Source organism: Rana temporaria, chromosome 6 (genome assembly GCF_905171775.1).
Source record: "Rana temporaria chromosome 6, aRanTem1.1, whole genome shotgun sequence".
NCBI classification, from domain to species: Eukaryota; Metazoa; Chordata; class Amphibia; order Anura; family Ranidae; genus Rana; species Rana temporaria.
Genome location: NC_053494.1, coordinates 46,669,842 through 46,692,685, shown reverse-complemented (window position 1 = coordinate 46,692,685; position 22,844 = coordinate 46,669,842). Strand labels below are relative to the sequence as shown.

Below are 22,844 nucleotides of genomic sequence, written 5' to 3'. Positions count from 1 at the left end.
CCATTATATGTGGGGATTCCTTGTAGAGTATCGGGACCAGAGCTTGCAGGATTTCACCTGACCCCGTCTCTTTAGACTTGCTTGTTGTGAATGACCAGCAGGTTCATGACTACTGCATGTGAGAGAAACTTGAAAAAAAACTGCTGTACACCCAGCAGTAGGACTGGAGAGGTTAAATGCTTTCCTTATTTCTATTTATTATAATATGATTACATGCCAATATTTTACTTTGCAATTTCGTACATTGGATCCCTTCTTTTCATTAAGATTTGGGGCCGTTCGCTGTTTCGGTGACTGAACACTGTGTAGGTTCAACCGGCATTGTGAATCTTCTGCCGTTTCTCTGCCTTACAGGTTTTCGGTGTACTACCATTTACTGGTCTCTGCGCTAAGAATTGCTAAAGGTGGCCAAGCTCTGTTTTAGCTCAACCACCATTTGAATTTCCTACTTGTTCCTCTGACAGCGGGTGTGTAGGAGAGCATGCCAGAACATGCGAGACCCGGCTACTTCCTTAATGCAGCTTCCTCTGTGTGGACAGTTGGCTTTTTCCCTTGTGCCTCTTGTACTTTTCATCTGCAAATCGGTGTTTGGCACATCTCTGGTGTTTTGCAAAAATGCCTGCAGTGACCAGTGGTAACTTAGCTTCTATTCACTGTGGCTTCTAATCAGTCCTAATTTGCACTACGCGCTTGATTTAGGTACATAAAATGTATGTATTTCTGTGCTTTCTCAACTCCTTGTGGGAACTGTCAGTAGCTCTTTCTGACACCCCTCTTTTTTCACAGGTACTTATTACTCTGCCTGCTTCACTTTAGATGTATTTTGCTCTGGTATATGATGATTCACGCTTCAGTTAGTGCAATTTGTTGCTTCCTCTAATGACAAGGACTTTCAATCTTCCTTCTCCGCTTTCCCCAGCAGAATCTGATGCAGAGATGTCTTCTATTTGTGTTGTCCGACAGGTATACATTTGTTATTGGACTCTCTTTCTTTAAAAAGGAGGAGACCCCACAAGCTGAGTTTCAGTCTTCAGCTGTTTAATCTACTGAATAGAAAACTTTTTTTTTTTTTTAATAGAGACTGATTTCCATTTTAAGTTAGAGGATTCAATTGTTCTTTCCACTTCTCAGTGCTGATGTTTGGTTCTCATAGACCTGTTTTCCACCAAAATAATCTCTCCAAGGCTGGGGCCACTTTAACAGCCACAGTGGCTCCTGACACTCTATCCCTCTGTAGGATTTGTCTTGAAAAATGGTCTTCTCTTTTAATCCTATGGAAGACACTCCAGCCTTTAAGGACTGTTCTGACATGAGGTTTGAAGCATTTTTTAATGTATCTACTCCTTGTTGCAGTGGATCTTCCCTTCAAACCATACTTGCCTCTGCACTCATCTTCCAGGCTATGTCTCACTTGGCTGATGGGCACTCAACTCTGTGTTGATTTGAAGACCGTTGTGTTGATCCTTATGTGCAATGCTTTCTGTTTCTAAACAATTCAATTATTCATGTATTGTTGAAACAGGGAGTTATCCTTCCCATTCTGGTTTGCAGTTCTGAAACCCTTAGGCCCCGTACACACGAGAGGATTTATCCGCAGATACGGTCCAGCGGACCGTTTCCACGGATAAATCCTCTCAAAGATTTCCGCAGATTTCTATGCGATGGAGTGTACACACCATCGCATTGAAATCCGCGCGGAAATCCTCTGCCGATGACGTGTCGCGCCGTCGCCGCGATTATGACGCGGCGACGGGCGCGACGCTGTCATATAAGGAATTCCACGCATGCGTCAAATCATTACGACGCGTGCGGGGAATCCCTTTGGACGAATGGATCCGGTAAGTCTGTACAGACGAGCGGATCCATCCGTTGGAATGGATTCCAGCAGATGGATTTGTTGTGCAGCACAGCAAATATTCGATCTGCTGAAATCCATCCCAGAGGAGATTTCTCCGCGGAAACAGATCCGCTGGCGTGTACACACCATAGGATCTATCCGCAGAAACCCATTTGCTGGGATTTATCTGCGGATGGATTCTATCGTGTGTACGGGGCCTAAGAAAGCATTTGCTCTTTCTGGACTTCATGGCTCTCTATGTTTTTTTTTTTTTGCCTGTCGTTAAAAAAAATAACAGCGTACAAAATAACCACATAAAACGTTTTTTAATTTTATGATATTAAAAATTGCCTTTCCACTTCAAGCTGAAGCTACATACATTTTTTTTAAACTCTAAAAACGCAATGTAATATGGCAACCTAGAAGTGTTCTTTGCCCATTTATGTACAGGATGCCCCAGAAATGAAAACCGCCTGCTTGTGTGATTTGCACCAATTTTCCCAGATGTCTGCCATAAAATAGAAGTAACATTTTATACTCCTTCTACAATAGTAATTTCATTTTTGGTGACATACTTCCTAAGGATTAATTACTTCTTTAGGGATGCAACTTTTCTCATTAGAACACTGGGAGTGCACCAGGTGGTTAGATTCTGTACAGACCCTCCCATACATCAGTCTTGCAAATACATAGTGGAACAAACTGCTTTTTCTTCAGAATTGAAAAAGGTATGACTCTGCTACAAAGTTTAAAATCTTTGCAATGTTCATAGAGCACCCAGAATTGATTGTATTTTCTCAACAAAAGTTGAGTCACACGCCCAATGTTTTGTATGGAAATGTTACACTTAGTTATTGCCTTTTGATTGTAGAAAGCTCTTGGCATCCTTCAATATGAAACTTCCAGGTTCTCTGAGTTTTTGTTTTGCCATTGGGCCAACCCTTTGGCTTTACCTTGGCTCAGACAGTATTCAAAAAGATTCTCATTCTAGTTCTGGATCGTCTTCTAGGCGATTTTCTACTCATGAATTTACTGAAGATTCACTGCCACCAAAGCTGAACCCCTATGACTTTGGTCTCCAATGTGGACTTCAGATGGATTCTAAACCTCTAAGAAGTCATCTCTGATTCAGTCGCATCACTTAGAAGGCTTGGGTCTTCCCAAGAAAACCTTTAAAGCCAATGTTTTCCTACCCTAAGGGAGGTCGAGAAAATTGCAGTCAGGTTCAGCCCTATTGAGCTGTATGCGATAGCTGGGATTGACGTTATCCACCTTCAAAACAGTTCCATTTCCACAATTCCATTCCTGTTTTCTTTTAGGTAGACGGATTTGATTTCCTCTGTTATTCCAGAATGCCCTACGAGGTTCACTGGCTTCTTGTCTCACTATTTCTAGGTAGATTTGACAGGTAGTGCAGAGCTGTGAGATAAAGCTCTGATATTCCCCTGTGAGATAAAGCCCACTCCATGAAGGCAGTATTCTTGGGCTTTTCATCATCAGGCTCACACCTGTTAGACTGCAACCTGGTCTTCTGTTTGCATGTTCTCCAAGTTTTTTTTTTTAAGGAAATGTACCTGCCTCCCCTTTTTTCCCCCTTTTGGGTTTTTTTGTTTGGCAAGTTCACCTGTGTTATCTTGGGTCGTCCGCCTGTTTGGACTGCTTTTGGACATCCCTATGCTGCTTAATGACCATCAAGCTGTGTCCCTCAATGGACAATAGAGAATATAGGATTTCTGTACTCACTGTAAAATTATTTTCTCCAATTCCATTGACGGACATAGCTCCCTCCACTCATATACTACCGGTTCCTGCTTGCTAAAACTGGGAAGGTGGGAAAGGTTATAGCGTCTAGGAGCTTGTTATTTATGTATTTTTTTCATTTGTGTAGTGTCCTTTTCTACTTTAGATGGCAGTATAACTTTAGCTTGCTTATTTACCATCAAGCTGTGTTCGTCAATGGATATTTCAATTATTATTATTATTCATTTTGTTGCCCTATACTGCACAATTTTAGACCCTGCTGTGTTGCAGTACCCTTCCAATGCCTGCTTTGCATGTGCGTAACTAACAGGCACCTAAACCACAAACCACCGAATTCAGCCCTTGGCAGTCTGAGGCCATCTAGTAGTATGGAGAGGAGCTGGCACTGAACACCACTGGACATTGCATTGTTCTATACATCTTCAACTGCTGATAAAGGGAAGTGAACATAAGGAATGTACTGTATCTATAAATAAGGAAGGTACATGGAGGAGTTAACCAAATTTAATCTGCAATACAAACAGTTACACATTTTATTCGTATAGGTTGTTAAGGGTAAATCTTCCAAATTCTTTATCCAAAGCCCTGCTAATGAACATGGTCAATATGACTAATGGCATAAAGACAAAGACAGAGTTTGATAGGTGGTTGTAAGGGAGACAATTCCAAACATTTAGGGCTAATTGGTGGCGGAGAAGAAGTGCTTCCTGTCCTTAGAAAAAACAGATTTATACATAAGGCCCCGGATGTCTTGAGCCTCCATCAGAGCATGAAAATATGACTTTGTAGCACCACAGAAATCACTGATAAGTCCATCCAGTTGAGTGGAAAAATCTATGTGAATGTAGTGACTCTACATTTCCCACGTGGAATCAGTGCCAGAATCACATAACACAGGGTATTATATGACCCACCTAAACCAAAAAGGTATAAAGTCTTTACACATTAACGAGTGCTAATAAATATATAGTAAATAACCATCATATTACATTTTCTCAAGAGACTGATACATTGTTTACAATTACAAATGCTTTAATGTTAGAGTAATTATATATATATATATATATATATATATAAATATATATATTTATTTATTACACACACATACACACACAGTATCTCACAAAAGTGTAAATATTTTATTATATCCGTTTGTGTGACAACCCTGAAGAAATGACACTTCGCTACAATGTAAAGTAGTAAAGTAGTGAGTGTACAGCTTGTATAACAGTGGAAATTTGCTGTCCCCTCAAAATAACTCAACACACAGCCATTAATGTCTAAACTGCTGGCAACAAAAGCGAGTACACCCCTAAGTGAAAGTGTCCAAATTGGACCCAGTGTCAATATTTTGTGTGGCCACCAGTGGCGGCCTGTCCATTATGGCACACGGGCGCCGACCCCTCTATCACGCCATCTCCTATATAAGAAGTGGATAGATTCATGCATAGCATGAATCTATCCATGGCCGCCACGGCCACCTCCTATTCATGTTTCCGGACCCTTTCAGGATGCCGGGCATGTGATTTACAGCAGCGGGGGTTTTGTGTTTTTTTGAAGCACCTAATTGGAGTCATAGGCTCTAATAGTCTTCAAAATAGCGTGGACTTCTGAGCGCAGCGCATTCTGCTCAGAGTCCACTCAGGTGTGTAAAAAAAGCAAATCAATATTCGCTTTTCTAACACTGAACCGTCTCTTCGCCAATCAGGGAGCGCGGGTCTGGTACCCCTCACCTCATTGGCTGAAAGGACAAGCAATCCTATTGGATCCGCCACCTGAGCCACAGCACGCCGCTGTCTGACCCGCTGCCCATTATTATTATTATTATCATACAGGATTTATATAGCGCCAACAGTTTACGTAGCGCTTTACAATATAAAAGGGAGACAATACAGTTACAATACAATAAAATACAAGAGGATTAAGAGGGCCCTGCTCAGAAGAGCTTACAATCTAATAGGGTGGGGCAGGTGGTACAAAAGGTTGTAACTGTGGGGAATGAACTCATGGAAGTGGTAAAAGATTAATTGGAGACGTGATAGGCTTCCCTGAAGAGGGGAGTTTTCAGGGATCGCCTGAAGGTAGCAAGAGTAGGGGATAGCCGGACAGGTTGAGGTAGCAAGTTCCAGAGGATAAGAGAGACTCTGGAGAAATCCAGGAGACGTGCATGGGAGGAGGAGACGAGAGAGCTTGGCAGTAGGAGGTCGTGAGAAGAGCGGAGAGGATGGTTTGGGATATGTTTGGAGACAAGATTGGTGATGTAGCTCAGGGAAGAGTTGTGGATGGCTTTGTAGGTTGTGGTTAGTATTTTGAATTTAATTCGATATGCGATCAGGAGCCAGTGTAGGGATTGGAGGAGAGGGTTGGCAGACACTGAGCGGTTGGTAAGATGGATAAGTCAGGCAGCAGCATTCATGATAGACTGAAGAGGGGATAGCCTATGGAGAGGCAGGCCAATAAGAAGGGAGTTGCAATAGTCAAGGCGAGAGATAACAAGGGAGTGAACTTGGGGCTGGAATGACAAGTCAGAGTCCAGGATTACACCTAGTACCCTGGCGTGAGTGGAGGGACTAATGGTTGCATTGTTGATTTTAATGGAAAAGTCATGGAGGGGGGCACAGGCAGGGGGAATATTAGTAACTCAGTTTTAGAGAGATTTAGTTTAAGGAAGTGGTGCGACATCCATGCTGAGATGTCACTTAGTAAGTTAGTAATGCCCATCCCACAGCTTGCCGCCATCACCCGCTGCCTGACCCGCCACCAAGATGGGGTAAGTGCTGGTCAGACAATGAGCGGGTGGGGGGTGCAAGTTAAATGCTGCCAGGGGGTCAGAGCAGCTGCATTTGTTGGCACAGTGGCTGCATTTGATGGGCACAGTGGCTGAAATTAATGGGCACAGTGGCTGAAATTAATGGGCACAGTGGCTGCATTTGATGGGCACAGTGGCTGCATTTGATGGGCACAGTGGCTGCATTTGATGGGCACAGTGGCTGCATTTGATGGGCACAGTGGCTGCATTTGATGTTTTTTTTCAGTATTTTTCCTAATTTTTTAGTTTGTTTGCACCAGCCGACACTGGTGCCCATCATTATTTTCCAGCACTGCTTTAACCCTCTTGGGCATGGAGTTCACCAGAGCTTCATAGGTTGCCACTGGATTCCTCTTCCACGCCTCCATGACGACATCACAGAGCTGGTGGATGTTAGAGACCTTGCGCTTCTCCACTTTCAATTTGCGGATGCCCCACAGATGCTCAATAAGGTTTAGGTCTGGAGACATGCTTGGCCAGTCCATCACCTTTACCCTCAGATTCTTTAGCAAGGCAGTGGTCATCTTGGAGGTGTGTTTGGGATCGTTCTGTTGGAATACTGCCCTGCGGCCCAGTCTCTGAAGGGAGGGGATCATGCTCTGCTTCAGTATGTCACAGTACATGTTGGCATTCATGGTTCCCTCAATGAACTGTAGCTCCCCAGTGCCGCAGCACTCATGCAGCCCCAGACCATGACACTCCCACCACCATGCTCAACTGCGACACACTTGTCTTTGTACTTCTCACCTGGTTTCCGCCATACACGCTTGACACCATCTGAACCAAATAAGTTTATCTTGGTCTCATGAGACCACAGGACATGGTTCCAGTAATCCATGGCCTTAGTCTGCTTGTCTTCAGAAAACTATTTGTGGGCTTTCTTGTGCATTTTCATGCAGTGTGCGGCATATGTTCTGAGCACTGGCAGGCTAACCCCCCCACCCCTCCAACTTCTGCAGCAATGCTGGCAGCACTCATACGTCTATTTCCAAGAGACAACCTCTGGATATGATGCTGAGCATGTGCACTCAACTTCTTTGGTCTACCATGGTGAGGCCTGTTCTGAATGAAACCTGTCCTGTTACAACACTGTATGGTCTTGGCCACTGTGTTGCAGCTCAGTATCAGGGTCCTGGCAATCTTCATATAACCTATGCCATATTTATGTAGAGCAACAATTCTTTTTTTTCAGATCCTCAGAGAGTTCTTTACCATGAGGTGCCATGTTGAACTTCCAGTGACCAGCATGAGAAAGTGAGAGCAATAACACCAAATGAAATACACCTGATAGCCATTCACACCTGAGACCTTGTAACACTAACAAGTCACATGACACCAGGGAGGTAAAATTACTAATTGGGCCCAATTTGGACATTTTCACTTAGGAGTGTACTCACCTTTTGTTTCCAGTGGTTTAGACATTTACATTTACACTGTTATACAAGCTGTACACTCACTACTTTACATTGTAGCAAAGTGTAATTTCTTCAGTGTTGTCACATGAAAAGATATAATAAAATATTTACAAAAATGTGAGGGTGTACTCACTTTTATGAGATACTGTATATATACAGTATATTGTCAAAGTATTGGGACACCTGCCTTTACATGCATATGAACTTACTTTAATGGCATCCCACTCTTAGTCTGTAGGGTTCAATATTAAGTTGGCCCACCCTGTACAGCTTATAACAGCTTCAACTTTTCTGGGAAGGCTGTCCACAAGGTTTAGGATGTGAATCTTTGACCATTCTTCCAGAAGCGCATTTGTGAGGTCAGGCACTGATGTTGAATGAGAAGGCCTGGCTCGCAGTCTCCGCACTAATTCATCCCAAAAATGTTCTATCGGGTTGAGGTCAGAACTCTGTGCAAGCCAGTCAAGTCCCTCCACACTAAATTCACTTATCCATGTCTTTATGGACCTTGCTTTGTGCACTGGTTTGCAGTCATGTTGGAACAGGAAGGGGACATCCCCAAACTGTTCCCACAAAGTGAAAGCATAAAATTGTCCAAAATGTCTTGGTATGCCTTAAGAGTTCCCTTCACTGGAACTAAGGGGCCAAGCCCAACCCCTAAAAAACAACAACCCCACACCATAATCCCCCTTCCACCAAATGATTTGGACCAGTGCAAAAGCAAGGTTCATAAAGACATGGATAAGCGAGTTTGGGGTGGAGGAACTTGCCTGGCCTGGTCCTGACCTCTCCTCGATAGAACACCTTTGGGATGAATTAGTCCGGAGACTGCGAGCCAGGCCTTCTCATTCAACATCAGTGCCTGACCTCACAAATGCGCTTCTGGAAGAATGGTCAAACAGTCCCATAGACACAATCCTAAACCTTTGGGACAGCCTTCCCAGAAGAGTTGAAGCCGTTATAAGCTGCAAAGGGTGGACCAACTCAATATTGAACTGTATGGACTAAGATTGGGATACCATTAAAGTTCATGTGCGTGTATAGGCAGGTGTCCTAATACTTTTGTATATATAGTGTGTGTGTGTGTGTGTGTGTGTGTGTGTGTGTGTGTGTGTGTGTGTGTGTGTGTGTGTGTATATATATATATATATATATATATATATATATAAAAACATATATAACATTTTCAAAGCCTTAGTTCTCTCTGATAATGAAAAAAACTTCAGTGCGACCAGATTTCATTACTAGTTGAGTGGCCAAGGGCTAATATACTTTAAATCTTTAGCCATGCCTTCCCTCCACCAATGGCATACCAGGGTGTGCATGGCTCACCAATATATCAAGTCATAGATTCTCATCCTGCTATCAAATAATGTTTTACATAAAACAGACATTTTACAGCATAAATACAATTAGCTTACAATAGAAAATCCATACCCACAATATTTTAAAGCCTAGTTGAAGCCTCTAAGCAAATGCAAACAATAAAATTGAATGGCGTAAAATAGTGTTATATGTCTATATCACCCCTTAGCTCCTACAAAAAAAAAAAAGTCCTTGCCTCACACTTTGTTATAGTGAAGGTGCACAGACCTCTGTGTGAGACCAATGGCTGCAACATCCCGCACTGAGTCACAGCTACAGACCTCCAATGCTTGTTTGCATGCTGCAGAAAAGTGTGAGACAAGGATCTTTCTTTTGGGGCAGAGGGATGATTTAACAAGACAAAAAGCGGAGACATATAACTATTTTATTGCACCCTCATTTTTTTTTTTATTTGTCCCTAGACAATTTTGGCTTTAAAATCCATACTGTACCTTGCTTGCAATACATACAATGCAATATGATCTTTGTACAGTTGACTCTGGAGGTGGACAGATGCAGTGAAGGTAGTAAATGGTAATGTAAAACCTCTCAACATTTTTTTTAACAGGCTAGCTGTGTGTGATAAAGAAGGCGTGAGAGCCAAAATAATAGTTATTTTTCTGCAGTTTTTTCTAAATGACATCGCCAGCATTGCTTTAGACTTCTTATGAATTGCACAATTTCAGTATATGGACCTTGCTCTGTTGCTGTCAAAATATGCACCACATCAAGTGAACTTGTTCATATCTATTGCAATGACAGATTTTCCTAACTTAAGGTGAACATATGCCCATGCACACTAAAATATTAGCATATTCCAAATCAACAGTAAAGCATTTTAAAACAAAATACTAATTTTCCTCTACACCTATAGGCACTGTGAAGAAATTAATTATCAAAGTTCACGACAGAAGCAATGAAACATTTTTTTTTCTCCTATTACTTTCTATTGCACTAGAATCTTTGCAGCCTGCCAGCCCTCTGATATAAACACACAGCAGGTGTATCTGAGCTGTTAGAAATGGGATCAAACCAAACTTTATAGTCTTTGTTTTGATCATTGAGAATTAACTACTTCACAGTACAAGCAGCTAGAGAGGTGGGTGATGACTTATTTTGACTGCTTGTTAACAATGTGTAAATTCCTTAATGTCCATTGGGCACAGAAGCACTTAAAATATTTGACAGAGTACTCTAAATTCCATGTGTGCATGTGTAACAAGTGATACTGGTGGTGCAAAAATCCCAAAACTCAGCTCTCTTCTGTGCTTGGCCAAGTTGCCTATCTTCTTGACAAATGGACGGAATGGCACACACATAATGGTAGGAGCCAGAAGGCTGTTGATTTGCATCAGAGCCAGGAAAGTAAAAATAAGTGATGAGTATATTTAGAGATCCATTGTTCCAGTCTACAACTGAATTATAATTTAGAACGCATCTTCTTAAATAGCCAGAGACCTTACGGTTTAGTGGTTTAATCAGAATTACAATTATGCCCATATTATGGAAGATGGGGTAATTTTTCAGTGAAATATTCATTCACACGAGAAAAGAAAAAGTCACTCAGGGAATGTTGATTATAGACAAGTTTCTACACTTCATTAAAAAAGATTCAGTTGAAATTTATCATGATCCTTGGATAATGCACCATCTGGATGCTGTGTAATAAATGAATTTCCCCCTCAGTTACTGGATAAACTTCATAAATCTCTTCCACTGAGGCCACTGCTGAGGATGGATATGGCACGAAACACATAGACAGACATTACGCTGGCATGCTCAGTCCTTGGATGAACTGTAGTGGAAAGCAGAACTTGTTGGGCAGAGCTGCTCCCAGTATATCACAGTGGGGTTCCCATTCTTCCCTTTTAATAGTCTCTTCACCTTGTAGATATATTTTTGCTCTGCCATAAATCTTGTGCACTTGTAAACAGTTGTAGGAACCCTCTGTGCTATGGTTTATGCTTGAAGTGGGCTTCCACTGGAAAAAAAGATTTGTAGTTAAAGGGAGTCCCAAATCACATCCCCTAAGTATACACAACTGCCTACAGCAGCAGAATCACTTTGCTCTCCGCTATCCCATTATAGGAAAAAAGCTCCCTAAAATGTCTGCTTTTGTATTTATCCTCTGTTCATACTCCCTGCTGTTCTACTTAGTGCCTGAGAGATTTAAATTTTTGAGTATGAGGAAGCATGTCACTTACTCCCATTTCTCCCATGTGACAGTGCTTGTACTTAATAATTGGCCATTCATTCATTCAGCACTCTCACATGGGGTAGGAGACTACTTAGAGTTTAGAAAAGTCTTCTTTCCCTTGGTTCAGTTGCTGAATGGAGTGGTCTAAGCTCCTGCAGGGGCTGAAATTAAACATGTTGCTTTGCCCAGCAAAAACAAAGCACAAATTCACCTTAAAATAGGTCTGTAGCCAAACAAACAACTCACCCCCACCCTACCAATGCTGACACTCCAACTACCACCTTGTTTTAAAAATGGTAGTTTTTCAATTTAGTGTTATTAAAATTACCTTTTGATTTAATTCTGTAGACTGTAGAGAGGGTGCCTCCACTATAACCATACCCCACTCTGAGTCCTCAGTTTTGTAGCAAGCAATGCAGAGTAAATAAAGGAAAATAAGGGAGGATGGCCTGTGTCCTGTACTGTACCAAATATATGGTATTTAAAAGTAAGTCAAAATTCCTCTTATCATAATCGTATAGTATGGACACAGGCGGACTATTCAAACACCATGGAACATCCCCAAGCAATGAATAGGAAGGGTAGACAATAATGAGCCAAACAGAACTGTTTCAGCAGACCCAAAAAACAAGGGCCAGAAGACCCAACCAAGAGTGTCTATGTAGCATGTTCTTTTGGGTCAGTTTTGTACAATTAGGATCACCATTTTCCTCTCTTGCCCTATTTTCTTCAGCACATAAGGTAGGATATGCACTGGGGGAAAGGTGTAAATTGGCCTGAATTGAGACCAGTAGATTATCAAGGCATCTGAGGCTAAAGGTAGAGGATCCTCGGTTCTGGTAACAAAGAGATAGTTTGTTGGTTGAAACTGAAGGCTAGGATGTTCACGTCTTGAGTCTTCTACTTTTGGCATATCAGGTTGAAGACCTCTGCATGAAGGGCCCATTCCACTTGATCCAGGCAATGGCAGCTGAGAGAATTCTCTTTCCAATAGTCCACTTCTATTATGTGGACCAGAGAAATCACTAGACAGTAGCTTCTGTCCATGATATTATCTGGTTTGCTTCCTTGAAGACAGACAGATTCCTGGTGCCCCCTAATGGTTGATGTAGGCCACAGTCATGGAATTTTCTGACTGCATCCTGATTGGGTGTCCCTTTAGAAGAGGGGTCCACTGCTACAGTTAGCTGAACTGCTCTGAGTTGCAAGTTGATGATGGAGAGCTTGATTTCCCCAAGTGACCATGCTCCTTGGACTGTCAGGAATTGGAATACTTATCCCCAGCTTAAAAGACTTTCATCTGTTGTGATGAACATACAATTATAAGGAAAGAAGGACTTTTTCACTGTTACGGTTAGGGTGGTGATCCACCAAGACTGTGAATTCCTTGCATGGTTGGACAGTAGCATAGGCAAATCAAGAAAAGGAGCATGCTTTTTCCAGGTCATAAAGTTGTTTAGCTGGAGTTTTTGAATGAAATTGGGCAAATGGTACTGCCTTGAAGGAAGCCGCCATTTAACCATTAAACTCCAAGAATGGGATCTCAATTTTTGAGCATATGCTCCTAGAGGTAGAACTTTATTTTATGGGAGAACCAATTTTGCTTGGGATGCGTCCAGAACCAGATCCAAGTATTCCAGACAAAACAACTCCTGGAAAGCAGATTTAGTGAAATTGATAATCTGGCCAACGACCTTGAGAGAATCAGAATTGTCTATCTGAATCTAGCCTATGACTTGGATACCCTGAGTTATTAAAAGAGCAAGGAGAGACCTGTGAGCACTTTGGAAAAGAAAGTGGTCAGAGGGTAATGTGACAATCTGTAAGAGATTATCTGCCAGTGCAAGGTGCAGAAAGCATTGATGAGGTAGGTAAATGGAAACATGCAAAACACAAAAAACAGGAAAATGCTGTTACTGACCACTGAGAGCATGTGGAAGCATTCCATGAAACCATAATGGCAGAAAAAAGTAACAGTGTTGCAAATGAATGAAATTTGTGTTTTGGCAGAAGTAATAATGAAACGACTCGATATTATATAAATGAGAGTAACCCTATATCATATTGAGAGCATAAACGTAGTGAAGGAAATAATAAAAACAAGCCCTGGAGATGTAGCTAGTTGTTAAATACTGAATATTATCTCTAGCTACCTCCTTGTGCTAGGCTTAGGAAATCTGCAAATAACTAAGGGAGAAAACTCATAGCATAGTACGGGGATATGCAATTAGCGGACCTCCAGCTGTTGCAGAACTACGATTCCCATGAGGCATAGCAAGACTCTGACAGCCACAAGCATGACACCCAGAGTCAGAGGCATGATGGAACTTGTAGTTTTGCAACAGCTGGAGGCCCGCTAATTGCATATCCCTGGCATAGTATAACTATTCAGTGGAGCAAAATAAAAAACAGTAACTGCACTCAAGTCTAGTAGAGAAACAGGCATGTCACAATGTGTAGAAAGTCCCTTCACCAGTGGATCCAGCCAACCAGCTACAACTGATTACCTAGCTGCAGCTGTAGTCAGTTGGTGAAAAGATTTAGTCTCAGTGAAGAAATTACTGACCTTGCATTTTTGAATTTGAAGGATTTTTTTTTAGAGATTTTAAGTCCAGAATAAGACAAATACCCCTATTGGGCATTGGTACACGTGACCAAGTTTGAGTAGAGTCCTTTGAACCTGTCTTATGGTGGTATTGGCACACCGACTCCATTGAGACAAAAGATGGTTCAGAGCATTCTGCAAATGCTAACTGTCCTTGAAGAAAACAGTGATGGGGTGGTGTTTTGAACTCTATTTTGTACCCTTTTCAAACCACCAATTGATCGACATGCAAACTTGAACAGACGTCTCGCACTCTTAGGAGTGTGGGTGCCATTTCATTTCTGAGGAGTGCTTAAGGGAATCGTTGTGGACCAAACCTTGAACTAAAAGGAAGGGCTAAACCTAGGTTTTGAAGTTGAAGCCTGGTTAGAGCAAACAGGTGCTCTGTGTTTGGAGGAGCTAGGGGCTCCAGAGGAGGGGGATTTCGGATCCTTCCACTGTAAAAGTAAAACCTTCCCAACAGTTATCCCTTTAATGAATTGGTCAAGTGCCTCATGAAATAGATGTTTTCCTTGGTAGGGCATATGTGTAGAACAACTTTTTCAGGCAGCTTCAGCTTTTAAGCCATAAGATTCTGTACACGTGAATGGAAATTAGAACCATTAGGGAGATTTGTCTCATGAAATTTACTAGGACATTCACAAAAAAAGATGAAGGCAATTACTGTAATTGCTCTAGCTCAGCAAGATCCTGAAATACAGGGTCATGTTGGTGGTTCATTGTCCTAGTCCAGTTAACTGCAGTTCGACAAACTGAAATTGCAGCGAGGTCTAGTTGCAAAGCTGGGCCTACAAAAGAAAAGGGATCTTTTAAGAGCGTTTTCTTAAATATTTTGGGAAGAGTGAAAATCCTTTATGGGTTTGTCTTCTACAGCAGATTCTATCTGTGCATGAACAGGGAATGTTTTGCAGGTTTTCCAGGTCTGTTTGTACCCATAGGGGCATGGCGAAACAAAGGAGAGTCAAGATGCACAAGGCTTTTGTGCATAGAGGCAATGAGCTTATTAACATTAGGAAGCATGTTGAGTGAAGCTTCAATATAGTAAAATTCTGGGGAAGAAAAAATGTCTGCAGCTTCCTCCAATACTGCCTCAATAACCTTTTTATTCCCATCTATATCTGCGCCCTTCAGGACCAGTATATCAGGATCCAACTCAAGTTCAGAAACCGTAGTAGGGGGAAGAGGCATGACATTTTTAGGCCCTGGACGAAGATGACAGTATTAAGGCCATAATCTGACCGAGGAAATGCGACACAGATGGAGAATTCTGCTTTAGTCGGATAGGCTAGAATTAGATGCTGAGGCTGGTGATAGAGCTGGCTCTTGCTCCAATGCACAGGATAAATCGTCACTATGAGGTTGAGTGTTGTGTTGGCCTCAGCAGAGTAAATATTGGCCTGCAACAATGAACAGGAACTGTTCCCAAGGTTTTACCAAGGTTGTACAAATCCAGATACACTTGCTTCTATATTGGTATGTGAAGACAGTTGATTGAGAAAATTGAAGATACAATTATAAAGAAAACAAACTGTTTAAGCTAAGGGTGATATTCTCTGTGAAGGAGAAAAGGTCAACCATCTTCAGACACTGGCACAAAACTGAGGACTCATGAAGTGTGATAGGTTTATAGGGAGGCGCCCTAGGGGTGTATCCTCAAAAGCTTTACCGGTGTCCAATCACCTGAAGGTAGACATAAGCCATGATGTATAAATAATCTGCTCGAGTCCTGCACTGTACAAGTAAGATATATAATGTATTGCTTGTGTGATTAACTGTTTTTGTTAAGAATTTGCACAGTTAAATTGTAGGCATCTTCTAATGAAACAAGACATAAGGCTTCCTCTATAACAAAAGTCCATTCAGAAATCAGTTTGACATCATGAAACAAACATTTCTTCAGAATAAAGGTATAAATCTACAACAGTTTACTAAAATATTCACAATGCATATACAGTGACTTAAAAAAGTATTCATACCCCTTGAAATATTTCCACATTTTGTCATGTTACAGCCAAAAACGTAAATGTATTTTATTGGGTTTTTATGTGATAGACCAACACAAAGTGGCAATAATTGTGAAATGGAAGGAAAACGATAAATGGATTTTCATTTTTTGTTTTATATAAATATCTGAAAAGTGTGGCATGTATTTGTATTCAGCCCCCTTTACTCTGATATCCCTAACTAAAATCTAGTGGAACCAATTGCCTTCAGAAGTCACCTACTGTATTTATCGGTGTATAACACGCGTCGACGTATAACACGCACCCCAAGTTTAGGAGGGAATTTTAAGGAAAACAAACTTTTAGAAGGGAAGTTTAAGGATAAAAACTTACATTTAAATGCCCATCAATGCAGACTTATCAGTGTCCATCTGCAGCCTTGTCCATCGTTGCAGAATGATCAGTGTCCATCTGCAGCCCTGCCCAGTGTCATTGCAGCCTTGCCCAGTGTCCATGTCACCTTGCCCAGTGTCCTTGCACCTTAAACGTTTAAATTACCGCCGCGGCGCAGAGATAGACAGAACCGGATGTCCTGTGTACTCGGCTGTATTCGGCTCCTCTTTCAGCCCCTTGCCCAGGCTCATATGATGGACATTATACAGGTCCAATGGTGGGACTGGGTGTGACTGCGAGCGGAGCCGAGTACACAGTACACTCGGCTATGTGTATATCGGCAGCGCTCACTCCTCTTCCCCTCAGAGACAGCGGGGATCAGCATATAACACGCACCCAGGATTTCCCCCTGATATTAAGGGAAAAAGTGCGTGTTATACACCGATAAATACGGGAATTAGTAAATAGAGTCCACCTGTGTGTTATTTAATCTCAGTATCAATATAGCTGTTCTGTGAAGCCCTCAGAGGTTTGTTAGAGAACCTTAGTGCCCTAACAGCATTATGAAGGGCAAGGAACACACCATCTGAAAATGGAAAGAGTATAGCACAACTGCAAACCTACCAAGATATGGCCGTAACACCTAAACCGACAGGCCGGGCAAGAAAAGCATTAATCAGAGAAGTAGCCAAGAGGACCATGGAGGAGCTGCAGAGATCCACAGGTCAAATGGGGGAGAATCTATTCAAAGGACAACTAATAGTCGTGCACTCCACAAATCCGGACTTTATGGAAGAGAGGCAAGAAAAAAGGCATTGTTGAAAGAAAGCCATAACAAGTTCATAACAAGTAATAGAACACAGAAAATATGTGGAAGAAAGTGCTCTGGTCAGATGATACCAAAATTAACTTTTTGGCCTAAAAGCAAAACACTATGTGTGGTTGAAAACCAACACAGCGGCAGTGTTAATTTTGACATCAAATTTCGATTTTGTTTTAGTCTTGACGGAAAATTTAAATTTTAGTTTTAGTTGTATTAGTCTTTTGACTAAAATGCCCTTTTAGTTTTAACAGAAAGAGGAGGGTTGTTGGGACTTTATATGAAGCACAGCTAAAAGTATTAAATGAGCAATCACATGTTAATGAATTTGAAACAATTTATACTTAGAATAATAAAATAACATGATAAGCAACAGTAATATCTTCACAATTTATTGTCCATAATGACAACATAATTCACAGTATAATAATAATAATAGTTTCATAAAATGTCATTGTAATTCATCATCAACATTATTGAGTTAGCCACTTGCCGACCAGCGCACGCCTGTGCTTCATATAAAGTCCCAACAAACCTCCTCTTTCTGTTTTAACATAATGAACCTACCACTCATTGCCTCATATAAAGTCTTAAACCCCTTTTTCCCACCCATTTTAGTTTTAGTCATATTTTACTCATCTGAATTGTTTTAGTTTTAGTTGACTAAAATCTCCAGTACATTTTAGTCAGCTAAAATCTGGGTTTGTCACATTTTCATGCATTATTTAAGCATTTCTTTAGAATTTACAAACTCATTGTATACTCCTGGAGTAAAAATCTAATAAGATGTTATTATTTATGGTGTTACGTTTTTTAAGACCGAGTACGAGTACTGATACTTTTCCTCAAGTACTCGCCGATACCAATTACCTAAAACCTATTTTTAAATTTTTTTAAACTTACATTTTTATAACTAGCATTTTTTGGTAGGGAGGGGGTTATTGATTAGGATGGAGAGGTGGGGAGGGGTGTTCCTGTTTAGGGTGGGGAGGGGTGTTATTGTTTAGGGTGGAGAGGGGGAGGGAGTTATTATGGTTTGTATATGCAGGAAGGGAGGGGGAGGGCAAGAGGGGTATTTGGGATCCAAGCAGATCTGTCACCCGCAGAGAAGCCCGAGGAGAAGCACATCGCCCGGAGGACACAAAAAGCAGACCCAGCGTGTTAGGGGGCGGGTCCACTGCGGGGAAGGGAAATAATACTGACAGCTGAAATGTCATTGGTTGTTAAGGACGCGGCGGCCCCGCTGATTAACAACCTATGATTGCCTCCATTTTTTTGTATACATTTCCTCTGTTAGTGGGGGAATCCCACCGACAGATGAAAGAGCCAAACCTCAAGGTTTCAGGTATGGGCACATTTGCACGAGTGCCGATACTCGTGCAAATGCTTAGTATTGGCACCGATACTGATACCAATGTCGGTATTGGTGCAACTCTAGTATTAAAAGCGGAGCTCTACCCTAAAGTGTAACTTCTACTCATCGGAACCCTCCCTCCCTCCGGTGTCACATTTGGCACCTTTCAGGGGGAGGGGGGTGCAGATACCTGTCTAAGACAGGTATTTGCACCCACTTCCGTGCATACAGTCTGTGGGTAGTGCGTCACTTCCCGTCTCCCCCCGTTGTGTTCTGGGAAACACATGGCTCCCAGAACACAACGGTGACCAGTGAAAGACGCGCAGCGCTGCTCGCGCATGAGCAGTAGGGAACCGGGAAGTGAAGCCGCAACGCTTCACTTCCTGATTCCCTCAACCATGATGGCGGTGGGGGCAGCCGAGAGACGAGCAATCGCTCGTCTTCTGCTGCCAACATCACTGGACTCCAGGCCTGGTAAGTGTCCTAATATTAAAAGTCAGCAACTGCAGTATTTGTAGCTTCTGGTTTTTAAAAACATTTTTTACGGCGGACCTCTGCTTTAAGGTTTGAACATGCACTACAGACACAGATTTAGCCATTGTGATATATAACGTCTTTTTAAATAAAAACAAGTTTCATAAACAAACAACAATACTGCTTTTTGACAAGCAGAAGTACCGGTAACTTGAAAAAAAAATATATATATAAAACTATATTTTTTAGTCTACGAAAGTAACACTGCACTGTACATCACCCTGAACACAGCATCCCCACTGTGAAACATAGTGGTGGCAGCATCGTGTTGTGGGGATGCTTTTTTCAGCAAAGACAGGGGAGCTGGTCAGAGTTGATGGGAAGATGGATGGAGCCAAATACAGGGCAATCCTAGAAGAAAACCTGTTATGCCCTGTACACACGATCGGTTCATCCGATGAAAACAGTCTGATGGATTTTTTCATCAGATATCCGATGAAGCTGACTTTCATCAGTCTTGCCTACACACCATTGGTTAAAAAAACAATCGTGTCAGAACGCGGTGACGTAAAACACAACAACGTGCAGAGAAAAATGCAGTTCAATGCTTCCGAGCATGCGTCGACTTGATTCTGAGCATGCATGGATTTTTAACCGATGGACGGCACTGACGATCGTTTTTTTCTTTCGCTTTTTTAACCATCAGATGATTTTAAAACAAGTTCCTAGTTTTTTAACCGATGGATAAAAAAACGATGGGGCCCACACACGATCAGTTCGTCTGATGAAAACAGTCCATCAGACCGCTTTCATCAGACAAACCGATCGTGTGTATGTGGCATTAGAGTCTGCAAAAGACTTGAGACTGGGGTGGAGAATCACCTTCCAGCAGGACAACGACCCTAAACATACAGCCAGAGCTACAATGGAATGGTTTAGATCAAAGCATATTCATGTGTTAGAATGGCCCAGTCCAAGTCCAGACCTAAATCCAAATGAGAATCTGTGGCAAGACCTGAAAATTGCTGTTCACAGACACTCTCCGTCCAATCTGACAGAGCTTGAGCTATTTTGCAAAGAAGAATGGGCAACAAATTCACTTTCTAGATATGCAAAGCTGGTAGAAACATCCCCAAAAATAATTGCAGCTGTAATTGCAGAAAAAGGCGGTTCTACAAAGTATTGACTCCGGGGGCTGAATAAAAATGCCCCCACACTTTTCACATATTTATTTGCAAAAAAAATGAAAACCATTTATAAATTTTCATTCCACTTCACAATTATGTGCCACGTTGTGTTGGTCTATCACATGAAATTCCAATAAAATATATTTATTTACATTTTTGGTTGTAACATTGCAAAATGTGGAAAATTTCAAGGGGTATGAATACTTTTTCAAGGCCCCAGAGGGCATTGTATTGTTTGGGTTTTCTTTCTCAACAAATATGGAGTTGCACTTCAAATGAACTGGTTCCATGTCATCAGTATTTTTCAGATGCTACAAACACAATAAATTTGATATAAAATTCTCTTGATAGAATGTTGGGGAAAAGCCATAAGTACTTGTATGTATTTTATTCTAGGTCTCTGTCTAAAAACATAAGCCAAGAAGCTCAGTATGGCAACCAGGTTACTAGAATTTTTGAAACGGAGAGGAAAGCAATTGCAGTGTATTTATTTTATGACAGGTTTCCTATAAGCACATACCAAGGACAGCCCTAGCTAAGGACTTGCGGGTATTGAGTCATTCAGCCAAATATAACCTGTGAAATCCAAAGTCACTCTTACTACACCACTTGGAGGAACCATTCGGATATAGCAATGGCACAGTTTCATGCCTTACATGCTCAACTACCTTGTTCTCAAAATAAATGGCTAAACTTGACACACTAGATAAATGAATCTTGGGCTGCAACCTGGTTCAGCATTGTAGACAATCTGGGAATTGGATTCTTCCAGTAACCCCCCGATGTGAGTGTGACACGAGTCACTTTGGGTGGGGGGTTTGTGCAACTCGGCTTACCTTGAAGAACTCTGGAAACTTTGGCCCGGATTCTCAAACGAGTTACGCCGGCGTATCTCCAGATACGCCGGCGTAACTCTGAGTCTGAGCGGTCGTATCTATGCGCCTGATTCTTAGAATCAGTTACGCATAGATTTGTATTGGATCCGACTGGCGTAAGTCTCTTACGCCGTCGTATCTTAACTGCATATTTACGCTGGCCACTAGGGGCGTGTACGCTGATTTACGCCTAGAAATATGTAAATCAGCTAGATACGCGAATTCACGAACGCCCGGCTGACGCAGTACAGATACACCGTTTACGTTAGGCTTTTCCCGCCGTAAAGTTACCCCTGCTATATGAGGCGTACCAATGTTAAGTATGGACGTCGTTCCCGCGTTGAATTTTGAAAATTTTACGCCGTTTGTGTAAGTCGTTCGCGAATAGGGCTGGGCTTCATTTACGTTCACGTCGAAAGCATTGGCTTCTTGCAGGTTAATTTGGAGCATGCGCACTGGGATACTTTCATGGACGACGCATCGTCATTTACGTGGGGTCACATAAAATTAACATAACACACGCCCACATCTGGTTCTGGACAGAGGAAGCATAGGACATAGTCCTGTTGAGGATGAGGGTTCGTCACAGTGAGAATGCTTCATAAATGTGTCCCCAAAAATAATGCTGAGGATCAGGATTATGACAATTTAATCATGATTACATAATCTCAACATCTGGGACCCACAGAGTTCATATGGCATTGCAATCAATACTTCTGTAAGTGTTTATTCTTACCTGCATATTCCTGTGGAAGCATTGGCTTACTGAGAACTTTCTGAAAGGCTGCAATCCACTCAGAACGGTCAGTATCTGTTTCACAAGCAAAAAGGAACTTTCTGTCTGGAGTCGTTATTGTGATTCCGTACTGCCAGTGATTTCCTTGTATGGTGGGTGGAAGTCCCTCTTCTACTTTATAGCGGTTTTCTGTGCTCCCTATAAAAACCTCTCCTCTAGCGAATGCATCCTAAGACAGGAAGATTGCAAGTTACTGCTTACACTATGAGGGGGACCAGTAACACAAATATTATGCCAGCAGAGGTACTCGTGCCCGGCAGGGGCGATCGCCGCCGCGCACACGCGATCGCTCGTTACAGAGCGAGGAGCGGGAGCTGTGTGTGTAAACACACAGCTCCCAGTCCTGTCAGGGAGAGAAAAGCTGATCTTCTGTTCATACAATGTATGAACAGAAGATCAGTCATTTCCCCTAGTGAGTCCACCCCCCCTACAGTTAGAACACACCCAGGGAACATACCTAACACCTTCCCCGCCCCCTAGTGTTAACCCCTTCACTGCCAGTGGCATTTTTATAGTAATCAATGCATTTTTATAGCACTGATCGCTAAAAAAATGCCAATGGTCCCAAAAATTTGTCAAAAGTGTCCGAAGTGTCCGCCATAATGTCGCAGTACCGCAAAAAAATCTCTGATCCCCGCCATTACTAGTAAAAAAAAATATTAATAAAAATGCTATAAAAATACCCCCTATTTTGTAAACGCAAACCAATCAATAAACGCTTATTGCGATTTTTTTATATATTTTTGGGGGATATTTATTATAGCAAAAAATATTCATTTTTTTCAAAATTGTCGCTCAAATAGCGCAAAAACTAAAAACCGCAGAGGTGATCAAATACCACCAAAAGAAAGCTCTATTTGTGGGGAAAAAAGGACGCCAACTTTGTTTGGGAGCCACGTCGCACGACCGCGCAATTGTCAGTTAAAGCGACGCAGTGCCGAATCGCAAAAAGTGCTGTCGTCTTTGACCAGCAATATGGTTAAAATCTGGGCTGTCAGTCATAGGACTCCCTG

General features: G+C 41.9%; 1 protein-coding gene across 1 annotated transcript in view; it reads right to left on the bottom strand.

The window, feature by feature from the left end:
- Positions 1-10,626: 10,626 nt before the first annotated feature.
- The window catches only part of ADAP1 (ArfGAP with dual PH domains 1), a 274,571-nt gene continuing 262,353 nt past the window's right edge, over positions 10,627-22,844 (bottom strand). Inside the window, 2 exon segments of the mRNA XM_040356762.1 lie at positions 10,627-11,168; positions 21,772-22,000. Coding sequence (XP_040212696.1) covers positions 11,140-11,168; positions 21,772-22,000 — 258 coding nt within the window. The 3' untranslated portion in view covers positions 10,627-11,139.